This window comes from Lepisma saccharinum, chromosome 3 (assembly GCF_977018435.1).
Source record: "Lepisma saccharinum chromosome 3, izLepSacc3.1, whole genome shotgun sequence".
Lineage (NCBI taxonomy): Eukaryota > Metazoa > Arthropoda > Insecta > Zygentoma > Lepismatidae > Lepisma > Lepisma saccharinum.
Window position 1 is genome coordinate 53,428,383 of NC_139231.1, and position 27,733 is coordinate 53,456,115.

The following is a 27,733-nucleotide window of genomic DNA, read 5'->3' on the forward strand; positions in this document are numbered from 1 at the left end:
TATAAATAAACATGATCATAAAAAAGAAACTTGTTCGATACACATGAAAGAATATTTAATTTTCAACAGAAAAATGTTTTGTCTTTCAGTTTGATATTTATCAAGATACGAGGGTGGTTCAGCATGCTCCGCCCCTGACCCATTTCCAGTGATAGTAGAGACCTGTAATTTTATATGTAACATTGTTCATTCTTTAGACTAATATCCACAAAGTTTCAAGAATTTACAACAATTTCTCTTTTCGTTACACGTTGATGATCAGTAAGAAGTGTAGCCACATGTGAATCAATGGAAAAATCTGAGGTCCGAGCAGTGATAAAATATTTACTCAAGAAAAATCTAACACCGAAAGACATCCATGCAGATATGGTGGGAACTCTTGGAGACTCTAGCCTTTCATATGATCTAGTGAAGAGATGGTGCCGTGAATTTAAATGTGGTCGGCAGACCAGTGAAGATGAGCATGGTGGTGGCTCATCTGCAATGGTGACCACAGCAGAAATGATTACAAAAGTGCATGACATGATTTTGGCAGACCTGCAAGTGACTGTCCACCATATAGCAGACACATGTGGCATCTCAACTGGCAGTGTGCATTCAATTATTCATCATCATTTGTTAATGAAAAAAATCTCTGCACATTGGGGCCCGAGAATGCTGACAGTCAACCAAAAGAGAACACGTCGTGTCACAAGTCAGAACCTGTTGCGGACAATAAAGGCTGACAAGCCAAAGTTTCTGAAGAGATTTGTTACAATGGATGAAACGTGGGTTCACCACTTCGATCCCGAAAGTAAACGCCAAAGCATGCAATGGAAACACCCCCATTCTCCACCCCCAAAGAAATTCAAGGTTCAACCATCAAAGGGCAAAGTGATGGCATCTGTGTTCTGGGATGCAGAAGGAATCCTTTTGTTAGATTATCTCCAACAGGGAAAGACAATCACAGGTGTTTATTCTGCAACCCTAATTGAAGAATTACGTACTGCCATCAAGGAGAAACGCCATGGAATGTTCGCCCGTGGTTTGTTGTTCCATTGTGACAATGCTCCCGCCCACACCTCCCAAGTTGCGGTGGCTGCAATTCATGCAGCAGGGTTCGAAATTGTCCCTCATGCCCGTTATTCTTCAGATCTGGCCCCCAGTGACTTCCACATGTTCCCGAACATGAAGAAACACCTTCGTGGAAAACATTTTGAAAGTGATTCCGAGGTTATGGATGTTGTGAATGCTTGGTTGCAGGACCAACCAAAATATTTTTTTTCTGCTGGGATTGAAGCACTGGAAGGCCGATTGGAAAAGTGTGTTAATGTTGCAGGGGACTATGTTGAAAAGTGACAGTGATTTGGTTTTCCCACGAGGGTTCCTTCTATGTCAGGGGCGGAGCATGCTGAACCACCCTCGTACACAATGAATCTTGTGTTAAACAATGAAGAATGAACTCTAATTTTCCAATCTCAAGCAGAAGTCATACTATCCATAAATTTCATGACCTTACATATGATGAGAAATGTTTCAGACATAACATGATTTCCTTTACAAATAGTCCTACAAATACACGGCTATTCTTTCAACAACAATGTTCTCAAGATATTACCAACAGCCCTGTTGTTTTTCTGTAGCTAATGTGCTAAATACTGTTGTCATATACATTAACAGAAGTTCCGTTGTTATTTAGGGATTGTTAAAAGTATGTTAGGCACAATTAAAAAGAAACTTACGAAAATATTATAAAATGCACCAATTTGAACACTTGGACAAAATATTTACAAAACACCTGAAGTTCTGAATAGATAAGAAAATTAAATAACTTGTTTCTAAAGATTCTTCTGCACAAAACAAGCAACACTGCTACTACAATAAAAAAAACTTTCAGGTACAACTTCTTGATATAATTTTGATTATGATCACTAGAGTTCACTCCATTACAAAAACAGCTCATGCTAATATTTTGCCTGGAAAAATGTTTTGTTCCTGACAGTAGAGATACACAGATCTGACTTACCTTGAGGGTGTTAAAAACAGAGCAATAAAAATAAAAATTTTAACTCCAATTTTTTGAAGTCAGATGATCTTGAGATGGGGTCAAAAGTCTTGGGCTGTGTTTTCTTTTAACATACTTGCTTCAAGGTAAGTTTGATATTTCCAGACTATTGATGTAAGAAGTTTTAAAAAATCCAATTAGGTATACAATTCATGGAAAAATTTTGCAGTCAGAACCTTTTAAAATAACAGAATAATACAAAGTATTGACTAACCAACATGAGCCATTCATAGTACTATGTTGTACTTAGTTAACCGTAGACTCCTTCGTGCCATAATTAGTTGCAACTAAATGCATCCTGCCTTCTTTTCTGAGCACTTAAAAGCAACACTTTCTCCCCAAGTTTCCTGTTATGTTCAAAAAGGTTTTCTATCAGATCAGCCTGTTTCTCCAGGACTTCAAATATGTGATGGTCATTCCTAAATGAGAAAGATAATTTTTCAGATGATAAAAATACAAATTACTTCTCATCTGAAACATAATGAGTTACATTAATTAACCTAGGTTTAATTCACTCACAGTTATAGCTCTCACCTGGGAAGGGATACCCAATATACAGGGTGTCCAGGCTTCAGGTAAACAAAAAGCACATGCTATAACTTTCGAACGTATTGATAGAAACGTGCAAGCAAATACTCATTTGATAGGAAATATCTTCAAGTTTTATAGCCAACATGGCAACACTGCAACTGCCACGCTGCATGATGGGAAATCGCAAAATCGTTATGTATACAAATGAAGAGAGCAGAATTTCTTAAGCAAGCATGTTATGAATGAAATTATTTTCACGTTACAAGTTACAAATAATGAACTAATTCACATGAACTGTTCATAATCGTAGAAGAAAAGCTGAAAGTGTTCATCTGTCAATAAATCTCAATATGAGCACCATTTGTAGCTCTACAGATATCAAAACGATAATCTACCTCTTGCCACACATTGAAAAGCATTTGGGGCATTATAAGCTGAACAGCATTATTGATATGTTCTCTCAAATCTGCCACATTTCCAATATTTGTTTGGTACACAGAATCCCCAAGCAAAAAAGTCTAATGGCGTCAAATCTGGGGATCTTGGGGGCCAAGGTATCGACCCACCTCATCCAATCCATTGTTCGGAAATGTCTGATTGAGCAACGCTGTGACGTCTCTGTGATAGTGAGGAGGGGCCCCATCCTGCTGGTAAAGAAAATCAGGAGGTATCTGAGGAAGTACAAAGTTCTCCAACATGTCTAGGTAGACCTCTCCAGTCACTGTAGGCTCTATGAAAAAAAGGTCTTACCATGCCATTCCTATGCAGTCCTAATCAGACATTAATTTTCGGTGGATCCCTTTCATATTCCATCAGCTGGTGAGGATTCTCACTACCCCACACACGACAATTATACCGATTTACCTTACCACAAACATGGAAGGTGGACTCATCACTAAAAATACCTTATCAAGAAAATTTTTCATCTTCTTCAATCCGGGTCAGCATTGTCACAGCGAAGTCTATTCTCTTCTGTGGATCGTCTGGCTTAAGGTGTTGAAGCAGTTGCACTTTGCACGCACGCAAACGCAGATGTTTGTGGACAATATTGTGTACTGTTGAACGAGGAATCCCTAGTTCTCTACTTGCCTGTTTTACAGACTTCCGTGGACTCCTGCAGAACGAGTCCCGCACACGTTCAACAGTCTCTTCATTTACGTGCTTCTTTGGATACTTCCCTGGCTGAGACAGCAAACTGCCGGTTTCCTTTAGAGTCTTGTCCCACTTGTAAATGGTTTTGCGAGTGGGAGGATCCACATTCCATTCCATTCTGACATGCCGCTGAACACGTGCCAAAGCACGCACTGCACTTTCCGCTGAGGAATCCACATCATGAATAACAAAGCAAGCAAAGCGTGTTCCAATACCTAACAATTTTGTGATTTCCCATCATGCAGCATGCAGCGTGGCAGTTGCAATGTTGCCATATTGGCTATAAAATCTTGAAGATATTTCCTATCGTATGAGTATTTGCTTGCACATTTTTATCAATTCATTTGAAAGTTATAGCATGTCCTTTTTGTTTACCTGAAGCCCGGACACCCTGTATTGACTGGATCTTCATTTTTCTTTTTCTCTTGGCCAGCCTCCGTAGCAGTGGTTGGCACAGTGTGCTATGACACCAGGGGTCCTGGGTTCGAATCCCAGCCTGGGCGTGGGTGTTCTTGTGAGTGTGTATTCATCAATTTCATCATATTATCACTCATCTTCGCAATTAGTCAAAAGTGGCAGGAATGTGAAGTAAAATTTAGTAACTTTAACACCAACTTTATAATTCTTCATTAGGTCAAATTAGGTTCACTAATTGGATTTATTACATAATTATATTTATGTAGGTAGATACTAAGTGAATCAAAAAGTAAGATGGATCTCTCCACTCCATGCTTTTTCTTGAGGTCTTTGGTTTGTAATGAAGAACCCATGTCTCATCACCAGTTGCAATTCACTGCAAAACACTATTATTGTATCTGTAATCTGTCCAGAACTGGGTGGCAACCTTTGGTTCTTTGCGCAGATCAGTAAACTGTTGTGAACCTACTGTGTGCAAACATCACAGTATTGTGAGTAATCATGCAAATGCGATTCCATGGCTGATACCTAAAGGTACAGACAATTTGAACACCGTCATACATTCATCTTTTCTGAGCAAGCCATCTGCCTTGTCGATGTGGACATAACATTAATGGGCGACCACATCGAACTTCAACAATTACAGTTGTTCTTCCTGCATTAGATCTTTCTACTCACTTGTGAACGATTAGTTGACTCTTGATTTTGTTAGTGATGCTAATTTTTGCACCCTTCCCTCCCGATCCCTGCAGAACTGAAATAAGGGGGACACTAGTTTTTCCTAACTTTACCCTATAATTTCCAGAATTTGTTGTTTTATGTACACTTTATGTACAGATAGGCTAATTGCGAATGGACCTACAGTATAAAGTGGGATCCGAGCCACTGTGCATTGTGCTCCACTGGGTATTGAACCTGGAACCTATTGATTACTAGATGATGATGTTACCACTATGCCATCAGGGAGGCCCCCATCAGAACATTAGATTTTTACATGTAAAAAATCTAATGACAACTTAATTACACACATAATATGACAGAGGTATTGAAAAAAAATACAATAGTAATAATAATCACAATATTGTTACTACACTATGATGAATACTATAGAATTCGTAATATAAAAATTGTCTATACTTAAGCTAAACATTGATCTCAGATTCTACTAAACCTACCTGCTATGGAAGGGAGACTGTTAGCAGGAGTGTAGGCATCTGACAGTTACTCAAAATATTGTGTGTAGTTAGAATTGTATTCAATTTATCACTGGTCAAAAATGTTTGACACTCGACAAATAGCAATCCCTTCATTATTCAATGATTTCTTTGATTAGGGAGGGACTCTTTACACTATGGAACAAAGGTTCATTAATGGTCAACCTTTTAAGAAGCCTCTTTTTTATCTCCCCACACTACATGGGTGTGGTGTGGGGTGTGTGGGAGTGATGAAATTCAAATTTTGTGAAAAAATAAGTACTTTTAACTTTCCTCATTTGTTCTTCTACTTGATAAAAGAAAATTGAGTTTTTCAACCATTGGTTTGTAGCATAATCTGTACTGAAGAAAACGAACTAAAACTTGTAACTCTAACAAGTGCAGTTACCGAGACATAAATTTTTATTTAAAACATTGTGTAATTTTAAACATTCTGCTGAAAAAACAGCAAGCACTATGGCTCATTGGGTAAAATCAGCTCCAGTTTTAAAGGGTTAAAACCTAACACTGGTTACACCTCATGATAGATTAACAGCTAGATGACAGGAGATGGCCCCAAAATATTGAACTTCTTAAGTATAATACATTAATATCGCAAGTACACCTAGTCCACCAGCTACACTACTCTGAATATATTATTTTAAAAGTGAACTGTAGCATTTTTTTTCCAAAGAATCATCTTTATAACATAGAAAATATGAACATTCAGAAAGTTCACAAATGTTATTCATTAAATAATAGCTATATGAATTGCTGATAAAGATTGTTTAAAAAAAACAACAACTTACTTAGACCCAATTTCATCTGCATAGTCGCTCTGAACATATCTTGCCATCCACTCTTCTTTCTTAATATCAGGTGGAGACTTCCTCTGATTAAATTTCCACACTTTAACTAAAAAGAGAGAAGCACTGAAATTACCACGAATGATACAATAAGGAACATTTAGAAGAAAGAAAAATAAGAACAGTAGTTTACATTGTAAGTGCTAAATTTCATTTCTGATTAAATAAATAAAAAAAAGTGTGGAAATCATGACTTGATCAGGGATTGCATATGGGATCCTGGCATTCTGTGTCAATACTGTATTAAAGAAAGACCTATATAAACTATCTCTGATAAATAGTTTCTCTCCTACAATTTGGTAATTGTCTGCTTGTTTGAAATGTGCATGACTTCAAACCTCCCACACAGAGAGAGTTAAAGAACCAGCACAATGGAACCCACATATCCTAGTTGGGACTTAAGCTGGACACTTCCGTGGGAAGATGATGAGTTGAACATCAAAGTATTCTTGTTGCACAATTTAATAGTCAAATCCTATTAATTTCGAAGATCCTGTCTTCATTCACTAAGGGTACGACGTCTGGAGCGGAGATGGTTGGCACCTGATGACAGGAAGCAGACGACGCAAACCAGGATACACACACAAGTGCCTCCGAACGGGAGAAATTTCAACTACCACCGCCCGGGAACAAACAAAGCAGTGACACGGTACCATCTCCGCTCCAGACATCGTACCCTTAGTGAATGAAGACAGAGGATCTTCGAAATTAATAGGATTTGACTATTAAATTGTGCAACGCAGAAATATACGAAATTTCTAAATTTCACGTATCTAATTTCAAACAGTGTTTACTGCATTCATCATGAATATGCCATGTAGTTATGTTGCTTGCTTGATTGACTTTTTAAGTTACAGGCACTTCAACTCATAGGCTATATCTGCCCATCACAGAATACTGGGGCAACCCCTTAACTAAAAAAAACTGAGGACAGGGTCCTAACAATAAAATATCTGTTCAAAAATTTTCTCACCCAATTTCTAAAAACTTAGATTCCTTACAAACAACTAAAACTTTAAAATTTCCATATCTGGCTCAGGGGGCAGCGGTGACTTGCCCCTCACAATGTTAGAGTATCACCCTGGGTATCACGCTACAATCTGGTAATAAAACTTTGAAATATAATGCAGGTATAGGGGTAGAGCCAAATGGTGGGGCGCGTCAATCATTTTTTACAATGAAAACTGCTATAAAATTAGACATTTTGAGCCAAGACTGCATGAGCAGCTGGATACCTTAAACGACTGTTGTGGCGTTACATTTTGGAGAAATTGGTCAACCAATATAAAGATAGCACACTCTAAACTTACAAATTTGTGGAAAATACACATGGTTGATGTAGTCATGGAAGAATATATATGACCACAGGAACTAGACATATAGAAAAATGACATAAAATTCCTAAGAACACAAATGGGAGATGGGGTTGTCAGGGTTACAATAATTTAAATAATTTCATAGGTGCTTATTCTTTCCTTGTTTTTCACATGTATATTTTCCCTTTTTTTAAAAATGCATTTTCAGCTCTGCAAAAGCAGCTTGCAAAGCAAGTTCCTCTAACCTGTTTCACACACAAGTCACCTAACATTAGCAAAGTATCTAAAAACTAAGACCAAGCTGATAGTGATATTCGCATTGGAAATCATAGCTTGGAATCTAATCACCAACACCAGCCGATATACATGTCTCTACCAAAGTCTGCCTAATGTTACATGAACTTTTGTGGAGTCTAACTATACTGGAAATTATGCAAAATGCATACTTTCCCTTATTTGTGTTCAACATTGTTGGGAGAAATGGTTCTACTTACCAATATATGCTATCAAAACTGGGATGAGAATGATGTTCTCTAACGTGATGAGCATGGATAAATATACAGATGGAGTGAAGAGCTTTTCTGAACTGCATTCTTTGAATAAACTTTCGTATTTATGATAAAAAACTGTTGTAGTTACTAACAATAAGGCATTCCCTGAAATGAAAACACAAACATAGTTGAAAAATTATTCATGCAAGGATATTAAGGACAATTTACATATCACTAACTTGCTGAAATCTCTTGACTTGAAAAACATTATGTGCTACGCTAAATTCTGGAAAACAAGCTGTACAATTTAAACAAAATGCTTGTAAATATGTACATTTTCTCAACCAATTATTGCAAATACAACTATCTCAACTTACTAAAATATAATTTTAAATTTATTTTATTCTTTAATTTTTTTATTATTTTATACTATCATTCTATCTCTTTACACTAATTGCAACATTAAGAATGAATGGCATTATAATAATGATATTAACAAAGGAGCACAAAAAATACCCTGCCAAAGTGAACCTGGAACCTTTGGGTTCAGACACAGCTGAGCTGTCTTATTGTTAATTTTTTTTAAAATAACGATTAAACAATTAATACAATTACATAAATAAGGACCTGTAGTTACTTACATGATGAAGTAATATAAAATGGAACTCTAAAATGTATATGAATTTGTCTATAAAATTCTAAATAACCTGCAAGCCTCAGATTGTGGTGTTTTACTTTGAAGTATTGATCAATTATCTGTAAAGAAAAAAGCAAGGACAATAAATCAAATGCAAAATTATAAATTCCACTGTACCTACTAAATGCCATAAAAGTTGCCACTTACTGAAACAATGGACAAGGCAATACTGATCAGAAATTATCTGTTCAAATGTAATGAAACATAATAGCAAATTTTCTTTTGGTCCCAGTATCCTGTAACATGTGCAAAATTTTAAATAACTCCTTTGCAGAGTCCAATTATCTTGGTAATTAACCTGTGGTGCAACAGACCTTAAGAAACAGGGCCTACGTATCAACTGCCAGCCTCATTCCCACATGCCTCAGCAGAGGTGGGCTATCATCCAACCAGTTACGGGGTGACGTGTAGTCAGCACAACAAACCCCCTGTTGTTCTTGTAGGTTTCCATGACCTATTACACTACTGTATTCATTTGTAGCTCCCCAGTTTCATTATGATTGTGGGTGGCCACCAGTCCTGTACACTGGCCGAAATCTCAGGAGAAAAGTTGTTACACTATCCCCTCCTCCACCCCCTCTAAGAGACTCGAACCAATGCATGTCTCAATGCCTTAGACTGCATGGCCACGGTGCAGGATATCCTGGGAATATGGTAGGTAAATAAAATTTGGGTATACTCATGTATCCAAAAAGTGGGCATTTGTTACAAATTTCATATTAAATGCCTTCAGTTAATACTTCAATTTCAGATTTTTTTCTGTCCCCCATTAAGGGTTGAAGAGCACGAAACTTTTGATTTTTTTCAAAATTATAAATTTTTGGGAGCTAAAAGAAAAAAATGGGGCCTGGTATCTCGTATGTTTAACAATTATTGAACTTGCCTGGCACTGCATAGTAAACATAAGAAATATGGTTAAGGTGTTTCACCCCCTTCATAGTTATTTTGTGCTTAAAGATGAGAAATGAAACAAAAAAACTCTTGGATTTTATAGTATAGCATGGGAACTACCAATCCAGGAGCAAAGATGGTAATAAACAAAATGCAAGAACATTTATTTCTGAGCAAAATGGTTTATAAATCATTACATTTGGAATCATAAAATATAAGTTACAACGATTTTCATAAATGTCTGAAAACGCTAAATTCACTACACACGACTAATTAAAATGGGTGCGAGATCTAAACGTAAGGCTGAAAAAAAAATTCAACGTCAATTTGGAACACTTGAAAGATGTGGGAATAAGTGGTTATAGTGCAGAAGGCCTTAGAAAGATCGCTTCGCGGGTTTACAGCACACAACAATATGGGGGTGTGTCTGCGAGAACCAATCAGGTCCGCGATTGAGCGAGCCCGGTTGCCACAGCTAGCTCGCTGCACCCTTCTGGAAGGGTGAATGACCTCTGCCTCTTGCTACCTCGGCCTGTTTGTTCGGCTGAGGAGCAGACGACACGAGAGTATCGGCAATAGTGTGCGAGCGACGTCTGCTGTTAGCCCGCGAAACGCTCTTTCTAAGGCCTTCTCCACTATAAATTATATGCTTTAAAATGGTGATGCAACAATGGTTGGTTGAAATAATATGGAATGACCATTATGTGAGCATTAAGAACACACTGTATGAATACAGTTCGTTATTTGTGGCCTTGTTTTAGCATTATGTACAGCCCTGGCCAAATTATTAGACGCACCTCCAAATTTTATGCAAAATTTTAAGGATATGTTATTATCTCATCTAAATTTTTTGTTATTCTCCATTTTTTATTCTTTATTTTATTACATGAAATATTACATTGATTACACGTGAACCTCAACAAAAAAAAAATACTTCACACATTAATAATTACAAATATAATTTCTTACTGTGTTTCTTGAATATTAGCTATACAATACAATACATATGACTGGAAGTCAATTTTAACATTTGGTTGAGCTACCTTTGGCCTTTATCAGTACTTGGATTCGTCTTGGCATACTATCAATGCATGCTTGTACTGTCTCCTTCATATGAGGACGGTGACTCCACACTTAAATTATTTTTTCAATTAGGCCAATTCTTGTCATAATTGTTTGCTTTGCCACTTCTTTTTTCACTAGGTACCAAACATTTTCAATTGGGTTCATATCTGGAGAGTTCCCTGGCCAGGGCAAGAGAGGAACATTTTCACTCTGTAGAAACTGTTTTATTGATTTTGCGGTATGGCATGAGGCTCCATCCTGCATGAATGCAAGCGGTTCTCCATTTGGTAACCACTCTCTTACTTGAGGTAGCAATTTTCTTCTAAGCACTTCCCTATACTGTTCTTGCCTCCTTGTTCCTTGAACCAAATACAGACGTCCTGTACCTTTGCCACTAATGAGTGACAAAATCGTAACTTGTATTGGATGTTTGACAGTATGCACAACACAACCAGGACTGCATTTTTCACCTGGACGTCTTCTCACAAACAGAGATTTATTCCCCAAGATTTCAAACGTGCACTCGTCACTAAAGCAAATACATCTACAAAAGTTCAAATCTTTTTCTTTGTGAGCTTTTGCCCAATGAAAACGTTTACGAATCATAGCAGGGGTTAATTTTGGATTCTTAGCAGGTCTGAGTGCCTTCATTTTCATATCAGAAAACCTAAGCCTTACTGCTCTTTCAGATGCAAGAACACCACCCTTTTCAAGTTTATCTTTAAGTTCCTTTGTACTCGCAAATCTATTCGTGAGGCAAAAGTTCTTCAAACAGCTTAAGGATCTTGGAGTAAAAATTGTTTTACGCCCACATCTGTCTTTCCTTTGTGGCTCACACTCTCCACCATATTCAATTTTCTTCTCTATTCGCCTCACAGATGCTTCAGACACATCAGATCTTCAAGAAATCTCTCGATTAGAGAACATTCCATTACTGTCTTAATTTCAGCAATCTTTCTTGGTATCAAGTCACTTTTTTTACCATGACTCCCTAATGTTAATAATTAAATTTAAAAAATATACTGATAGCGTACAAACACGATATCACTGCAAAATTTAGCACAAATAAGATTCACTATTTGCAAGACGTCCTCCTCTCAACTTAGCTTGAATTGAACTGTGGCATGTTCGATCAACAATAATGACGTTTGGTGTTGACGGTATTGTATTGTTTATAACTACAACAACAGTATCTCCTCTTTTCATATTGATCATTACATTAATCAAAGTTCAGCCACAAAGAACCCAATTGCAACATTTTTAATGTGAAAAGTAAGAGAACTGTTAAAAGTGTCCACTGCGTCGAATTACATTACTTTGTACTATTATTACTATTATTATTATTGTTAACAATGTTGTGCAAAAAAGTGCATTTGTACGTATTACTTGTATCTGCCAGGGTTCAAATAACATAGAGCAAACTTTTCAGATAACAAATGGTCAATTTTGTACAAGTTTCCCCTTCAAAACTCTTATTTTCAAAAAAAAATTGCGGTGCGTCTAATAATATGGCCAGGGGCTGTACACTTGAAATTGTTGAATTGTAATTAAAGGCAATAAAATGTTTCAAAAGCATCTGTTCGACTTTCAAAATTGCACCCTTTCTTTGTTCTATTTTTAGCCTTTGGAATACTGATTCAAATTCACTTCCTACATACACAGGACACTAAAACAAACAACTCACCTCAGTACAATTTTTGTTCCTGCTGCATTATTCTGGTGCTACAAATGTTCAAGAAAGCCAGTTTTCCCACCTACATTCTTGCAACTCAACATAACATCTGATCGCATCTGTGATGTTTCTTCCTGTTGTGAAATGGCATGTGCAGTGTTTCAAGAAACACATATTATGCAAAATATAATTCTGGCATCGTAGCTGTGCTAACCACTCTGCAATGGAGGTCAGTGCCAATGATTTGAAAAATGGTGGAAAATAAATTAATTATCCAAAGTGAAGTGGTGGAAACTGTGACAGAAGGAAAAAAATAAAAATAAACCTGGCTTCAAATGTGTCCAAGGTCAGCCATATTTTTTTGTTAGCATTGCTGCTTGTGTATGTAACATTTGTTATGTTTGATTCTGTCTCTGAACCTACATATATATTTTATTTTGAAATTAAACTTTTACTCTTATTGAGGTTTCTGCTTTCATTCTGAAAGACATACATATTACACAGATTAAACTTTCTTTTCTTATGGGGGACCACCCTCCTCCCCTGCCCGTGTATCTGCATTTGAGCATACTGAATGCAGATACACTTGGGAAAATGAGGGGTTGGATGACATGGAAAATGTGGATGATGGAGACATGAAGGAAGGTTGTGGAAATACATACATTCAGGCATTTTTTTGAACGTTCGTAGTGGCAAAATGACACACCAACAACAGAAACGGTACAGAGGCAAGTTGTTTTGTTTGGAAGCTCTCTACAAGTTCCCGTGGTCCATGGACACCATTTTAATGACAACCTGTATATAAAAAATCTACATGTATCTGTAACTTCAGTATAGTGTTTTAGAAAATACTGTCAAATAGGTTTCTCTGAAATATTTTAGAATTACACTATAATGGAATTGAAATTATGTCTAGTAATTCAATAGTGTAATTGAAATTATATCTAGTAATTCAGACTCACCAGCGAAACTGCCCAGAAAACTACATGTGCGTAACAAAGAACAAAATATCTCTCACATTTTTTCACATGAGCTGGGTGCATGAAAATCAACATTACAACTCCAATTTGTAATCCACACTGAAAAAAGAAGAAAAGGAAGTGATTAAATTAAATGCCATAAGAGAATGTGTCATAAATTCTGATTGCTAAATATTATCATGAAGTTGAATTCACACATGTTAAAAATAGCAAAACAGGCATAGATATGATTTAAGATGTTCTAACATACCTCAACATGTATATGCATCAAAACAAAATGAGAAAAATTAGTGAAATAATATAAAGTAAGAAGATAATAACATATTTATGTTAAGATTACTTTGCTCTTGCCCCTTTAAACATTTGATTGTAGTTTTTCTATGTATGGTAGTGTAATACAACCAATTGTAGGGGATCTGAATTTAACTTAACAAGTAGTTGCTGCATAACCTGGTAAAGTAGGGTCTCTTGAAACAGGGAAGGGGTGCACAGTTATCACTAATTGAAGACAGTCAAATCAGGACACCGGCTCCAAGATAACCAATTGCTAGGTTTACCTCCTGCAGAAGAGTTACCATCCTCACAAGTGGATGAAACATGAAGACAGCAAAATCCCCTCTTGAGTTGTTTTTAAGTCCACTTTATGCACAGAAAGACTAAGGGAGAATTCACACCGACGAAACATGCGACACGCAACACGCGACATGCAACATGAAACACGTGTCGCTTAGAAGCCAACACTCAGTAATCAATGCAACCTTTCGAACCGAAGAGACACGGCAAAATGCACATGCTGCGGTGTTGCCTACGTGCCTCTCAGACTGTGCCGTTTTCTCAATACCGTGCATCGTGTTGCTTCAGTTTGTTGTTTGCGCATGCGCAGCGAATGCTTAATTCTAATGAACTGTATTTAGACTCTAGAAGAGAGCCCAACCTGCATTATGTTTGATCCTTTAATTTGTTGATATAATAAAGTATCGATATGTACAATGTTTTAAGATTTAAACACAACGTTCATTTCGCTTTATCAAGTTTTTTGATGCAGCTATCTATCGGCTGTAATTTGCCTTCAACATCATGACAAGAGGTCATGTTTTGGCCATTTACCTGACTGCTTTTATTTGAAAAAGTCAGCTTATGGAGGCACTTTAGTCCAAACTATATTAGTCAACATGGTAAAGTACTCTAGTGCATTGTTTTTCAACCGCCGGGCCGCGACCCGATACCGTGCCCTCGTATCAACTATACTGAGCTGTGAAATGTTCTGCTGAAACTGGTTGACAACTATCATAATCCCAATATCATACTTGAGTTGTGAGTTTTCGTTTTTTAAGACCATTTTATGCACAAATAGACTAATCAGAACTGGATCTGCCCGGTGCCCCCCCGGTTATCGAACCCGGGATCACTTAATTACAAGGAGACGACGTTACTCTTATGATTACGCTAGAATTTATTTGTCAATATTTAATTTCATAGGTACATGTTAATTCATGCATAAAATCTTTAATACTGTAAAGATTTACGAGGAAAATTCTTCGGCTAAGGGCAATGACTTAAAAAGAATACCGTGATATGGTTTCACGAAGGTTGAGAACCATTTCTCTAGTGTTTAGGTATTCGTTTTATTCAGGCTGAAAAGTCTAGCGTATACAGTTTGATTTCAGTGCATATTATTTCTCAGTTTTCTCGTGCACAACATGCCTCTCCCAAGTTTCAATAACTTGCACAAATTTTACAACGCAGTTTACATGTAACAATGTCCCTTGTTATGTTATTTTCGGGTGACTAATAAACTGATTAATGCAATTATATCAGTACCATCATGCAAACTGAGCAAAGAAATCAAGTGTCGCTTGCCACGTGCATCTTGTCTCTTCTCACTCGTGCCGCGTGTTGCATGTTGTGTGTCGCGTGTTTTGTGTTTCTTCGGTGTGAATTCTCCCTAATTGGGACTGGACCTACAGTTTAAAGTGGGATCTGAACCACTATGTGCTTCCACCAGGAAAATCCAGAGAGACAAACTTAAATCTAATGCTGGCATAAAAAATATCCCCAAATACATGCACTACACATTTAGTCAAACTAATTCAAATCATTGAATGAATTTATGTATTTCAAGTATATAAAATTTCATCATGGAAAGAGGAAGCATGTATATGCAAAAATTTGCCTAATTCGGTATAAACTTCTGCATCGAGAAACACACATCATCAACAATAATTTTCATGAGTTGTTTTAATATGCAATGTTTTTACTGGCTGGAGGTCAGGCACCTAGTTCTTTGCTGGAGACCTTATGTTGGGCATAGGATGACCATACGTCCTGTTTTGACCAGGACAGTCACGTTTAAGAGGAATGTCTCGGTCATCCCATTGATGTTATTAAAAAAAGCATTATTTGTCCAGTTTTATAAAAGTCTAGAAGTTGAATGAATTTGAGGCATTTCATTCTAAGAAAATATACTGATGTAATTTTTAAACTAGTGCTATGGTAAAGAGATAGACTGCATTTCAAACACTCTATAAGAATCAAAATGTTTCAATGTCGTTGAAAACTTGCTAGCCAACAGTAGTTTACTGTTAAGGAGCTCGTATGCAACAAGAGTTCAAATTCCTGAGTCTTGTCGCAAACTCAAAAGATAAATCTCACGTTGTATGTCGATTCAGATATGTGGGGTAAGTTTTTTGGGGGAGTTTTCTAAACTGTTGGTCAAAAATAGTATTGTTATCAACAATAAAGGTTCTTCTGAAAAATACTTCTGAGGACTAATATCAAAGGTTAATCAAAAGAGAACAGAAACTCTATACTCTTCCCAGGAAATTTCTGGAGCAAGATCGCTCAGACAGATAGGAAGGAGGGGGGCAGAGCGAAGCAGTACATGCTGATACAAACAGCTGGGAGTTGCAGTTGCTTTCTGCCTCCACGCAATACTATTCCATCTCACGTGTTCATTGGTCGAGCCTTCTTGAGTCACTACTTGCGCAGAGACTTGCTTTCGTTCACTCCCTCCAGAGATTCCAGGGACAGAGTATATGAAAGTCATACTGAGATTATAATAATGATTACCTTTCGAGAATGGAGGATCATATTTCACTTATGTGTATAATGTATCATTCATGTGATCCATACTTTAATAAAGTAATCAAAATAACATTAATTTTATAATTAGCCCTAACCGATTTTTTATGAGGGGGGTACACTGACTTCCTTGAGATGTCTCGTTCTTTGGTTAAAATATTATGGTCACCCTAGTTGGGCACCAAATAACTTTTGCAATGTTGTGCACTGGACAGGGTAAATAAATAACATTGCCAAATAATCTCAACAGATGGTATTATGTGTTTGAACAATTAAGTTTTACATTAATCAGACAATTTTCTTGACCTCATCGAATTACATGGTTTAACTTATATTGACTTCAAGGTTTCATAAGTGTTTGATAGATGGCACTGTATTACAGTTCGTTACATTTTACATAGATCCACAAAAATCACTGAATTTTAATTACATAACATGCCAACAGATGGAACTTAATAATTTTCCATGAATAAGAAATTACATCAAACAATTGGAACTCATTACCCATTACAACTGTTAGGAGCTTGAGAATTAACTACTTGTTACATTTGTATTAATTGAAGGGCTCGGGGGCATTTTGGTCATTTTTCAGTTGCAAAGTGAAATCATGCAAGTAAAATCCTTCAATTTTTGAGGGAAATTGCCATGTCATACAATTTGCATTGGACTCAGTGAAGCCTTCTGGAATTGGTAAACACACCACAAAAACAATTTATCTACAGTAAAGCTTCTAATATTTTTTTTTCTTAATGAACTCAGAAATGATCAAAATGTCACTTACCATGTTTTACACCCGAGCCCTTCAATTAACAACCTGACCCAAGAATTGTAAAGACACCTTTTCTGTTCATGTATGCCCCTGAAACTATAACATACTAACTTGCCCAAATGAATTAAAAACTCATTAATCGAAACATGTATCCAAACTAAAGACAAGCACCTTTAAACAGATTAAGCTAACCCACATATGGAATTTCTCTACTCTCAACAACATACAAAATATTATCTAACATTATTTTAACAAGACTAACCCCATATGCTAATGAAATTATAGGTGATTATCAATGTGGATTTAAACGTAACAGATCAACTACAGATCAAATTTTTCACATCAGACAGACACTTGAGAAAAAGTGGGAATATAATCAAAATGTCCATCAGCTATTCATTGATTTTAAAAAAGCATATGATTTGGTCAAAAGAGAAAAATTATATAATATATTAGTCGAGTTTAGAATACCTAAGAAGCTTGTTAACATGATAAAAGTATGCACCAGTGAAACAGAAAGTAAAATTCGTGTGGGTATTAATATGTCTCACAAATTTAAAATTCATGATGGGTTAAAACAAGGAGATGCATTATCTCCACTGCTATTTAATTTTGCCTTAGAATATGCTGTTAGGAAGGTAAAAGAAACTAAAGAAGGACTAAAATTAAATGGTGTGACTCAGTTGTTAGCATATGCAGATGATGTAGACTTATTAGGGGACGATATAAATACAATTAAAAATAATGCTAAAATATTTTTCAAAACTGCTAAAGAGATAGGTTTGGAAGTTAACAAAGAGAAAACTAAATACATGCTTACAGGCCAAAACCAAGTGTTAGGTAATAATCAAAATCTACTTATTGATAACAACACGTTTGAACCAGTTCCCAAATTCAAATACTTAGGAGTAATATTAACAATTGAAAATTACATTAAAGAGGAAATAAAAAGTAGGCTTAATTCAGGAAATGCATGTTACTTCTCTCTTCATAAACTTTTGTCTTCTCGTTTAATATCTAAGAAACTAAAAGTTAAAATATACAAAACAGTAATTTTGCCTGTAGTATTATATGGGTGTGAAACTTGGTCCCTTACATTGAAAGAGAAACATAAATTGAAAGTATTTGAAAATAAGATTCTTAGGAAAATATTTGGACCTAAAAGGGATGAGGAGACAGGTGAGTGGAGAAGGTTGCATAATTTAGAAGTAATAATTTGTATTCATGCGCAGATATTACTAGAATAATTAAATCAAAAAGACTTAGGTGGGCAGGCCATGTGGCACGAATGGGAGAGGAAAGAGGAGTTTACAGGATTCTTGTTGGGAAACCTGATGGTAAGAGACCTGTAGGAAGGCCAAGACGAAGATGGAGGGACAACGTTGAGATAGACCTAAAGGAAATCGGTAGGGATGGAAAAGAGTATATATATCTTGCTCAAGATAGGGACAGATGGAAGGCCTGTGTTGCTGCAGCCATGAACCTTCGGGTTTAAGAAGGCTAGAGAGTTAGTTAGTTAGTTACATATGCAGCAAATATGGGGAATACAACAAGGTATAATTTATAATGCTAACGAGTGAAAATACAACCTTAACGCAGGCTTGATACTGAGGGGGAATTACAAATACTCTAGTTTGTTTACAAAGAAAAATATATTTCTTTCTTACTATTATAACTTTCAACTTACTGCTATTATAACTTCAAGAGTCGCTGCTGTAATTGTTTGAAGAGAATGAACTTTTCTTTTATCCTCTGCTGAAAGAAGTGGCTGAAATAATGATTCAACACTTCCACCTGATCTGGCTGAGGCATCGTTAATTATTAAGACGTTTGTGTCCTACAGGAAATAATGTTGCAAAAAATAATTACTTCTTACATTCCTGAAAGAAGCATCCAAAAATATATTATTCTGACAATTTCATATTCACTTACATTCAAGTAAACCTTACATAATCAAGGAATTTACATGAAAATGGTAACAAAATAACTTTATTTGTATTTTTAATTTTAATTCTCTATGTAAGCTGGAATTTTTCATCTAGGTTATTATTCATAACAATAAGGGTCAATGTTATACTGACAAAATGCATGAAGAAGAAACACAAATAAATGACCATAACATACACAGAATTCATATTTAGGACTCTTCATTTTGCATGGGCCTCAATCCTGTGGTAGCTTGTTGTCCCACTGCTGAGTGCGTGACATGTGTGTGGTTTTGCCATGAAAGGCTTTCTTGGTTCAAGTTTTATGTGAGATGTTACACAACATAAACTTTATAACTAAAGTGTGCCCCCAAGTTTGAAAGCTCCGGCTATGGGATGCATGCAGATTCCAGTCTCCTGGGGGAAGCGTACTGACCACATGTCACCCCATAACTGGTTGGATGAACTCCCACCTCGGGTGATAAGGTGGGAGTGATGCCGGCAGTCAGTAGGTAGGCCTGGGCCCTCAATGAGCTGTTGTGGCACAGGTTATGCATTTCAGTATACTAACTGTACGATATGTTAAAAAAAAATATATAGGAAACAGTTGTGCTCATGTGGTGTATTGAGTTTTATCAAGGGCCTAATCCCCCCCCCCCCAAAAAAAAAATTCTGGCGATGCCCATGAATGTGTGTGGTGAATGCTACAACAGTTTATCTGTACCATAATTATTACATAAGTAGAAAAGATTTATACAACTTATTATCCATCTGCCTTGATTACTTGCACACGTTGAGTTCTTTCTTTTGTCTGTAAACAACATGTAAAGAGTACAAACAGATTAATAAAACCATAACTTTTACAAGGAGTCTGAGGGACTGACCCTTTATTTTTTACCATTAATTTCCCCATCTTCAGTGGAAACAAACAAATTTGACATTAGATTTTTAAAGAAAAATTGTTTCGATTTTAATGTAATTTTTTTATTACTCGGTTGAAATAATCAGTTAAGAACATGATAAATGGTTATAATAATGTTGATTGTTGACAACTCAACAATGAGATACATTGCGTCTGAAAAGCCCCTAAAATAAAATCCCGAGTATACTCGTGCTATCAATGAGTAAAATATTACAAATAGAACTTGTTAAAAAATCAAGATAAGTTATTTTAATAATCAAAATAAACACAAAATAGCACTGAAACACTAACCACTAACCACTGTCTGGCACTTGCAAAGTCAGTTTCCGATGAATCTGACACATCACTTTCTTCTGAACTTCCTTCGGAGCTATCTGAACCACTAAACTCAATATCAAGCTCTTCTCCACTCTCCATTTTCACAAAAGAAGAATACCGCCAAGAAACAGTGAAGAAAACAAAGGCATCCTAACTGACTTTTTCACATGTACGCCGTAGACGAAAATAAACGTCAAAAGAAGGAGATTACTGAAATCTACTGGAAAGGCAAAGAAAATAAAACTTCAACAGCACTATTAGTGACATCTACTGGAAAAACAAGTAAACAACAACTTCAACAGCACTATCTAGCGGAAACATGCAGAAACATAGAAAGACGAGTATAATCGTCCTTTTAAAATGTGTACGGATAAAAAGAAGTTACCCCGAATATACTCGGGATATTATATTTTCATGGGAATTAAAAACCCGAATATACTCGGGCTTTTATGTTAAAAGGTTAAAGCCTATGAGTGATACATACATCCGAGAAAGATCCTTGGTGGTAATCCATGTTGTCAATCACACTTGATTCCACTGATCACTGATGTGAGCATCATACAGCATAAGAGCCTCACTCTGAAAGACAACCAGAAATCAGTCACCATTATGAACCATGTACAAGTGTTTATTTTCTTACTTATGACAATATATATTTTCAATGATTTATCCACACACCCCAACACCCATCAATTTTTTTCACAAAGGTTGGATTTCTGGCCATTTTGCTGATAAATTCAAAATTATTCCCCATAAAAACAAACTTGCCTCCCCCACAGGATAGACCATTCTGGATAAACCCATGTATTTGTTACAGTTTACAATTCACAATTCTTGTACCAACAGTGATGTGCAGTGACACAGGCACTTGGGGTAGCTTTAAAGCATCTTGCATCCCCTCTCCCCAACACCCAAATGCATAGATTGCATATGTTTTGTTTTGTTTCTATGCAGTCAAAATAATTTAGCTATTTCATGAATTGATAATTTAGCATGAATAGTCAGTTTTGTGTGTCTGTATCCATGTGTGCAGAAACCTGAATCCTCTAACAAGTTTAACTTAAAAAATTAAACATGATTTGCATCTAACATTGTAGTAGATTAGTCCTCACCATTTCAATTAAATAGATACAACAGAGATGCTAAATGAACAAATACAAACTGGAAAGAGGTGTTATAGTAGTCGTAAATCTCTTTATGGACTTAATTTTCTTAGAAAATAAGTAATTGTAATTATTTTCACCATTCATTTTCCTACCAATGTTTACATTTGAAATACTTTTCAGCAACCTGACCTCCGTTAAAAGTTTCTGGTTGGGCCTATGTACACAAGCGCAGGCATGGGCACATGCACACAGAGAAAGGGAGGGAGGGAGGAACATTTAAGAAAGCACTCTTTGAAAACAACAAGCATGTGGAAGAAAGGTTTTAGAGTTCAAATTCCGAATGCAGTCAGTATATATGTTCACAACTTTCCTCATCAATACCATGAATTTGTTTCGTTAAGACATTTTTATTGTAGCACCGCAATTAAATTTCAGAAACCAAAAAAGTGATGTGAAAGGACAAAAAGGTAAATTAGCACAGCAAGAAAACTAATAAGAGGTTTTGTGTCACTTACCCCTTTATCACTTTTCTTACTGTGTAAAATACACCAACCCCCCTCCCACCACCACCACCACAAATATACATATTACAGATTGTTGGACTTATCAAAATGTATTGTTCAGCTCTCGTACTTGCAGGCAAGAGATTATATTAAAATATAATATTACAAAACCAAATAGTTTTTTTTTAATGTTATTATAATTACATTCCTTACTGGAGAAAAGGAACTGTTTCCAGGAATTCGTCCACACACAAAATAGTTAACTTTCTCATTTTATAAATAATAAGGCTTGAAGCCCATATGCTATTATACATAAATATAATGTGTAAAGTTTGTGGTGTAAATATAGGAATTACTCCGCCAAGGTTCTCAGGTGAAATGACAGGAAATCGGGGGAAACCAATCCTCTATCACTCTACATATACGATAGACTGGGGTACCTTAAACCTATCAACCATTGCACTGGCTGGAGGATTCAAGGCAAGGAGGTGGGGGAGTTGGGGGAGTAAACACAGAAATCTTCCCTTCCTTTTCCGCAGCAGCCTCTACCTGAAACTGGCCCAGAGGTCAAAAGACCCGCTGCAGCAGCTTTTTCCAGCTTCCCTGGCGATTCCACCAAGGAGTGAGAAGTGCATGAAAAAAAAATGCTGCATATGAACTCTGACTTCGCGAAGACAATAAATATTGTGATTATCATTGATCTATCACTGCTAGACTCGCTACTTTCTCAGTGCACATCACTGTGTATCAATATTCATGTAAAGACAACATATGAAAATGTATGCTGGTATCATCAAAGGTACTATTTGCCACCTATCTTTGGACTAACGGGATAAATTAAACCTGGAAATGAAACAAGTCAAACTACACAATACACTGTAACTTAAAATAACTAACATCTCATAGCAGTATGTAGTATAGTCCAGTGGCGACTGGTGGTCTGGGTCTATGAGTGTGCAACTCAGCCTTGGGTCCAGAAGAGTTGTTACCCCCACCTGTTTCTGCTAATTGTATTGGCTATTCAAATTATGACTAGGGGTCGGATTTATATGCACTAAAAAGAGAGCAAAATACGCATGCAAATATGCATTAAAAAGAGGCAAAATAGGCACTTAAAATTTTAAAAAGGTGTCCTAAAATTTGTGTTATATAATCTATACATCCTTTACGACTGCACCAATACCCTGCCGCTTTCTGGGAGCATGTCACTGGCCACACAATTCAAAGATTTGAAGCAATCCCTGCCTATAGACCCATATTTCCAGCGTAGTTCACTAATATAATTGCTCAACATGGATAATGAAAAATATTGCATTTCTGTCATTTTTATTTTTACGGATATAGACTGTTTACAAAGCAAGAAATGATGACTAGCTGCTGGAGCTTATTTTAGGCTTTTGCCTCAAATAACATGATCATCATGCACTAGATATTGAAAGCTAAACAAGAGTAAAAATACCCTCCATTGCATGAAAAATTTGTAAAATAAATTGATAAACTGCACAGATATCCACAGCAACTAAAGTGAGGCCACAATAACAGCAGGCACAGGAAGCACCTTTGAGGCAGTGACCCTCTGTTGCCACGTTTACGTACAATGAAACTTGCGAACATACAGCTAATTAGGTCAGCAGCTGCCCCCTTGTTTGGGCAATAAGCAGCAACCTTTGAATCCCTCCTCCCAAAAGCAGCCAGCAGGGAAATAGTCAATGGAAGAGCAAGGAAATGTCAAAATAGCCGTTGTGCACTGTGAAGAGGTGCCGGTTCTTAGCATGGCCCGGGTATAGTCTTACACATTCAAACAATTATTGTTGAATAGACTGTAGCACAGGGTTTACAAAGCCATGAAATCTTGGTCCAAATCCAAAGGACCAATTTCCTACTATAGCATTCTTATATATAAGGAATACATGGACAAAAAGTGGTAATAATCAAATAATTCAGATCAAAAATATGCCTATTTTTTCAGCATTGATTTTGGACACCATTGTGGATAAATGGTTGTATTCTGATTACCAAAAAATCGCAAGAATTTTGAAGAATGAACTGGTATCTCCCTCAGACAGGAAATTACTGAATTTTGAAAACGATGTCCTTACTGCATGTACTTACTTTCATGCTGTTGTTCACAGTGGAATCGCAGCCATCACAGATGGTGAGAAGTTGGTGTGTGTGACAATAATAGTGCATGTAAATTTCCATGTAAATCACAAGAAATTATTCTAGATATCTAAGATATTAAATTTAATGCTTATATGCTCAGTGTACACTTGACATTAAATAACTGTGGCATCAGTAGTAACCACATCATTGTGTGTATCTTGTTCATTGTTGAATCAATTTTCTCTTCAATTCTTAAGTCTTACAAATTTTTAACTGCCATCTGTCCACAGCAAGCATGGAGTGGATGTAATCAGATGCACATGGCCCAAGAGAAATTCAATTGATTATTTCCGATGGAAGCTGTTCCAAAGCATAAGAATATAGACCGTTCACCAAAGCAATGCCATTTCTCTAAGCTTCTACACTGAAGGGGGGGAGGGGCTATTTCACGTACTGTAACTAAAAATGACCCGACGTCAGAATTATGGAATCAAGTACAAGCCACATTCTTTTGCTTACATTTAATTTGTTCTAACACTGGATGGAGAATATCACACACGTTAGTATTTTAATTATTTTCAGGATGGGAGGGAAGGTTCCAATAAATTATTTTAAAGCTAAAGAATGTATGTGTAGTATTCCCCCATGTGATGAACAGTTGCAACAAGAAGGGAATGAACCCTTTATTCCCTCCCGAAACAAGTGCCTCTCAGACACAGATTTACGAAGGTAACGTATCAAGAGCTAGCCAACAAATAATGTCACCCTACCCTGCTGTCACTGACGCCTGGAACTATGACTCATTTCTATTTGATGTTCGTGAATGGTGGAAGGGTGGTCCTCTTATCTTTACAACAACTGTAGTTTGCTGTCACTGGATGTCCTTGATCCAACTAGGGCGATATAGGTCTCTTAACACAAAGGAGAAGAAATTGGAACAGGCACACTTTAAATAAATGATTGCACTAAATTACTTCCAATATATGCAAAAAAGATGCACATTAAGCTGAAATATGTATTTATGCACTATAAAACTTTGCCAGAGTGATCCCAATCAAGTGAAATGAATGCATCTGTTGAAAGCATATGAAATTTACCCAAGGAAAAAAAAACATTCAAATATACAAAAATCCGCCCCTAGTTATGACACACTTTTCACTGATAATGAGATTATAGCAGAATTATATTTATGAAAATTTATAAAAATAAGGTTTAGTACAAATTTGAAATACCCCAGTGATTTATTTAATGAATCACGAGAAATGGTGTGTTGTTTGGTCTCTTTCATGACCTGTAGAAAATTCAGCAGTCAACGACCTAACAAAATCACTCACAACGCTATATCAAGAAATTGCTATGCTTTGCAAGGGATAATAATATTGCCAGTATCTTGTGTAAATGAAACTACGATATAGAATATACGAGGGTCACTACTTATATTTTGAGCCTTGGCAACACTGATTGAAGTTAGGCGCGATTTGACGATTGCACGGAATCGTCTGGCATTATTGACCATAACGTACTTCAAATGTTTTGTCAATAGCTTCATTTGTGTTGTTTATGTTGCCTTGGAGATTGCACGACAACAATAAAATGGAATTCACTCGTGAACATTCTCGTGCGATGATTTTTTACGATTTTAGATGTGGATTATCAAGACAAGAGTGCATCAATCAACTTACTTCCACATTTGGCGATGAAGCCCCATCCTTTGCCACTGTGAAACGCTGGTATAACGAATTTAATCGTGGCCGCCATTCGCTCACCGACGAGATTCGCGAAGGTCGTCCAAAATCAGTTGTTGTTCAAAAAAACATTGATGCTGTGCAAAACCTAATACTGCAAGATCGTCATGTGACATACTGTGAGACTGAGGCAACCATAGGCATTAGTTCCAGCAGCATATATAAAATATTACATGATCATTTAGCTGTGAGAAAGGTATGTTCTCGTTGGATCCTACACAATTTGACAAAAACTCAAAAAGACGCTCGCGTCAATTGGTGCAAACAATGCTCAATAAATACAATTGTGGTGCTTCAAAAGACGTATATAAGATTGTAACAGGTGACGAATCATGGATATATGCATATGAGCCGGAACGTAAACAGCAGTCGACTGTATGGGTGTTTCAAGATGAACCTAATCCAACAAAAGTTGTTCACGCTCGAAGCACATCGAAACAAATGTTCGCCTGGTTTTTTCGGGAAAACTGGTCATGTGGCAACTGTGCCTTTAGAGGAACGTAGAACGGTCAACTCTGAATGATACACAACAATTTGTTTGCCAGAGGTCTTCGGCCAAATACGGAAAACAAAGAAACGCCGTCGGATCATTCTTCATCAAGACAATGCCAGCTGTCACACATTTCGTCTAACAACCCACTTTATGAACAATCAAAAAATCGAATTGATGGTTCATCCGCCGTACAGTCCTGATTTGGCACCCAAAGACTTCTTCTTGTTCCCGAATGTGAAGAATAAATTGCGTGGACAACGATTTTCGTCGGCGAAAGATGCCGTTGATGCGTTCAAAAACCATATTATGGAGGTGTCTCAAGAAGATTGGAAAAACTGCTTTGACAAATGGTTGGAACGAATGCAAAAGTGTATTGACCATAAAGGAGAATACTTCGAAAAACAATAAAGCAGTTTTCAATGCCAAATTCCTGTTTTTTCATTGTTAGGCTCAAAATATAAATAGTGACCCTCATACATCTCTCACGTCAATAAATCATATATTATTTAATTTAATACTAATGCAAATTAGTTATCAAAAGTAAATTCCAAATAAAATTATATAAATTTTTTGATGTTTTTCGTGATAAATTGTCTCTCATACTAGGTAATCAGTAATATTCAATATAAGAATATCATTTTGTTATTATATAATAAATAAGATAAATTTTAACACAAGTGTTATGTGATAAATGTAAAATGCTACTCGAAAAAATGACAAAAAACAATGAAATTCATATGTGAGAGCCACGCTCACTGTATACCAACAGCCTTACACTGAAACACATATACCAACGGAAGGTTAAGCATGTTTTTGTTTTTTTTAAATATAAAAAAAATCATCTGTTCGTGGTTCCTCAATCTGCATCTAACACACAATGACCCAGCAAAAGGTAACGGTTCCAATTGTTTTATAATATTTTCAAATTATCCTAGCAGAAAGACTAATTACACAGGCCTGCGATGAAAAAAATACAAAAGGAAATGTGATAGGTGAACTTTATGTATTTTGTCGTGCCGAGTTCGAACAAAATAAAGAAAAATGTCTATCGCGTCACGTTTTCTTTGAAAAATTTAATTGTAAGTGGATTTGTATGAACATTTACCATAAATATGTTGTTTCAGCATGGAATAGCTTTCCTCCCTGCCTGACCATTACAAACTATGTAAGAAAACTTTATCTTGCGTATTTTGGCATGAAACTCGGAGACCAGGACAAATCGTGGGCTCCTCATAAAGTGGTTGTGCAGTGTCTCAATGATCTACGCTTATGGCTCAACGGAAAGAAGACTGCTTTACGCTTTGGAATTCCTATGACATGGAGGGAGCCGAGAAACCACTGTGATGATTGTTACTTTTGTGCCTGCCATGTCTGTGGGTATAACCGAAAAATCACAAGCTAATCTCTTATCCTGAGAACATTCTATCGGCCATACGCCCCGTTCCTCATGGAC

General features: G+C 36.5%; 1 protein-coding gene across 5 annotated transcripts in view; it reads right to left on the reverse strand.

Annotated features, from left to right (window-relative positions):
* Positions 1-1,410: 1,410 nt before the first annotated feature.
* The window catches only part of LOC145985785 (transmembrane protein 192), a 41,066-nt gene continuing 14,743 nt past the window's right edge, over positions 1,411-27,733 (reverse strand). For 4 of the 5 annotated variants that reach the window (XM_083119864.1, XM_083119862.1, XM_083119863.1 and 1 more), the window contains exons 2-8: positions 20,815-20,909; positions 18,853-19,002; positions 13,298-13,414; positions 8,652-8,766; positions 8,014-8,175; positions 6,147-6,252; positions 1,411-2,463 (exon numbers count right to left, since the gene is read on the reverse strand). In XM_083119864.1, the coding sequence (XP_082975990.1) occupies positions 2,322-2,463; positions 6,147-6,252; positions 8,014-8,175; positions 8,652-8,766; positions 13,298-13,414; positions 18,853-19,002; positions 20,815-20,844 (822 nt within the window). In that variant the 5' untranslated portion in view covers positions 20,845-20,909 and the 3' untranslated portion in view covers positions 1,411-2,321. Of the gene's footprint in view, positions 2,464-6,146; positions 6,253-8,013; positions 8,176-8,651; positions 8,767-13,297; positions 13,415-18,852; positions 19,003-20,814; positions 20,910-24,812; positions 24,954-27,733 lie in introns of all 5 variants that reach the window. The other variant, XM_083119865.1, reaches the window with a different exon arrangement.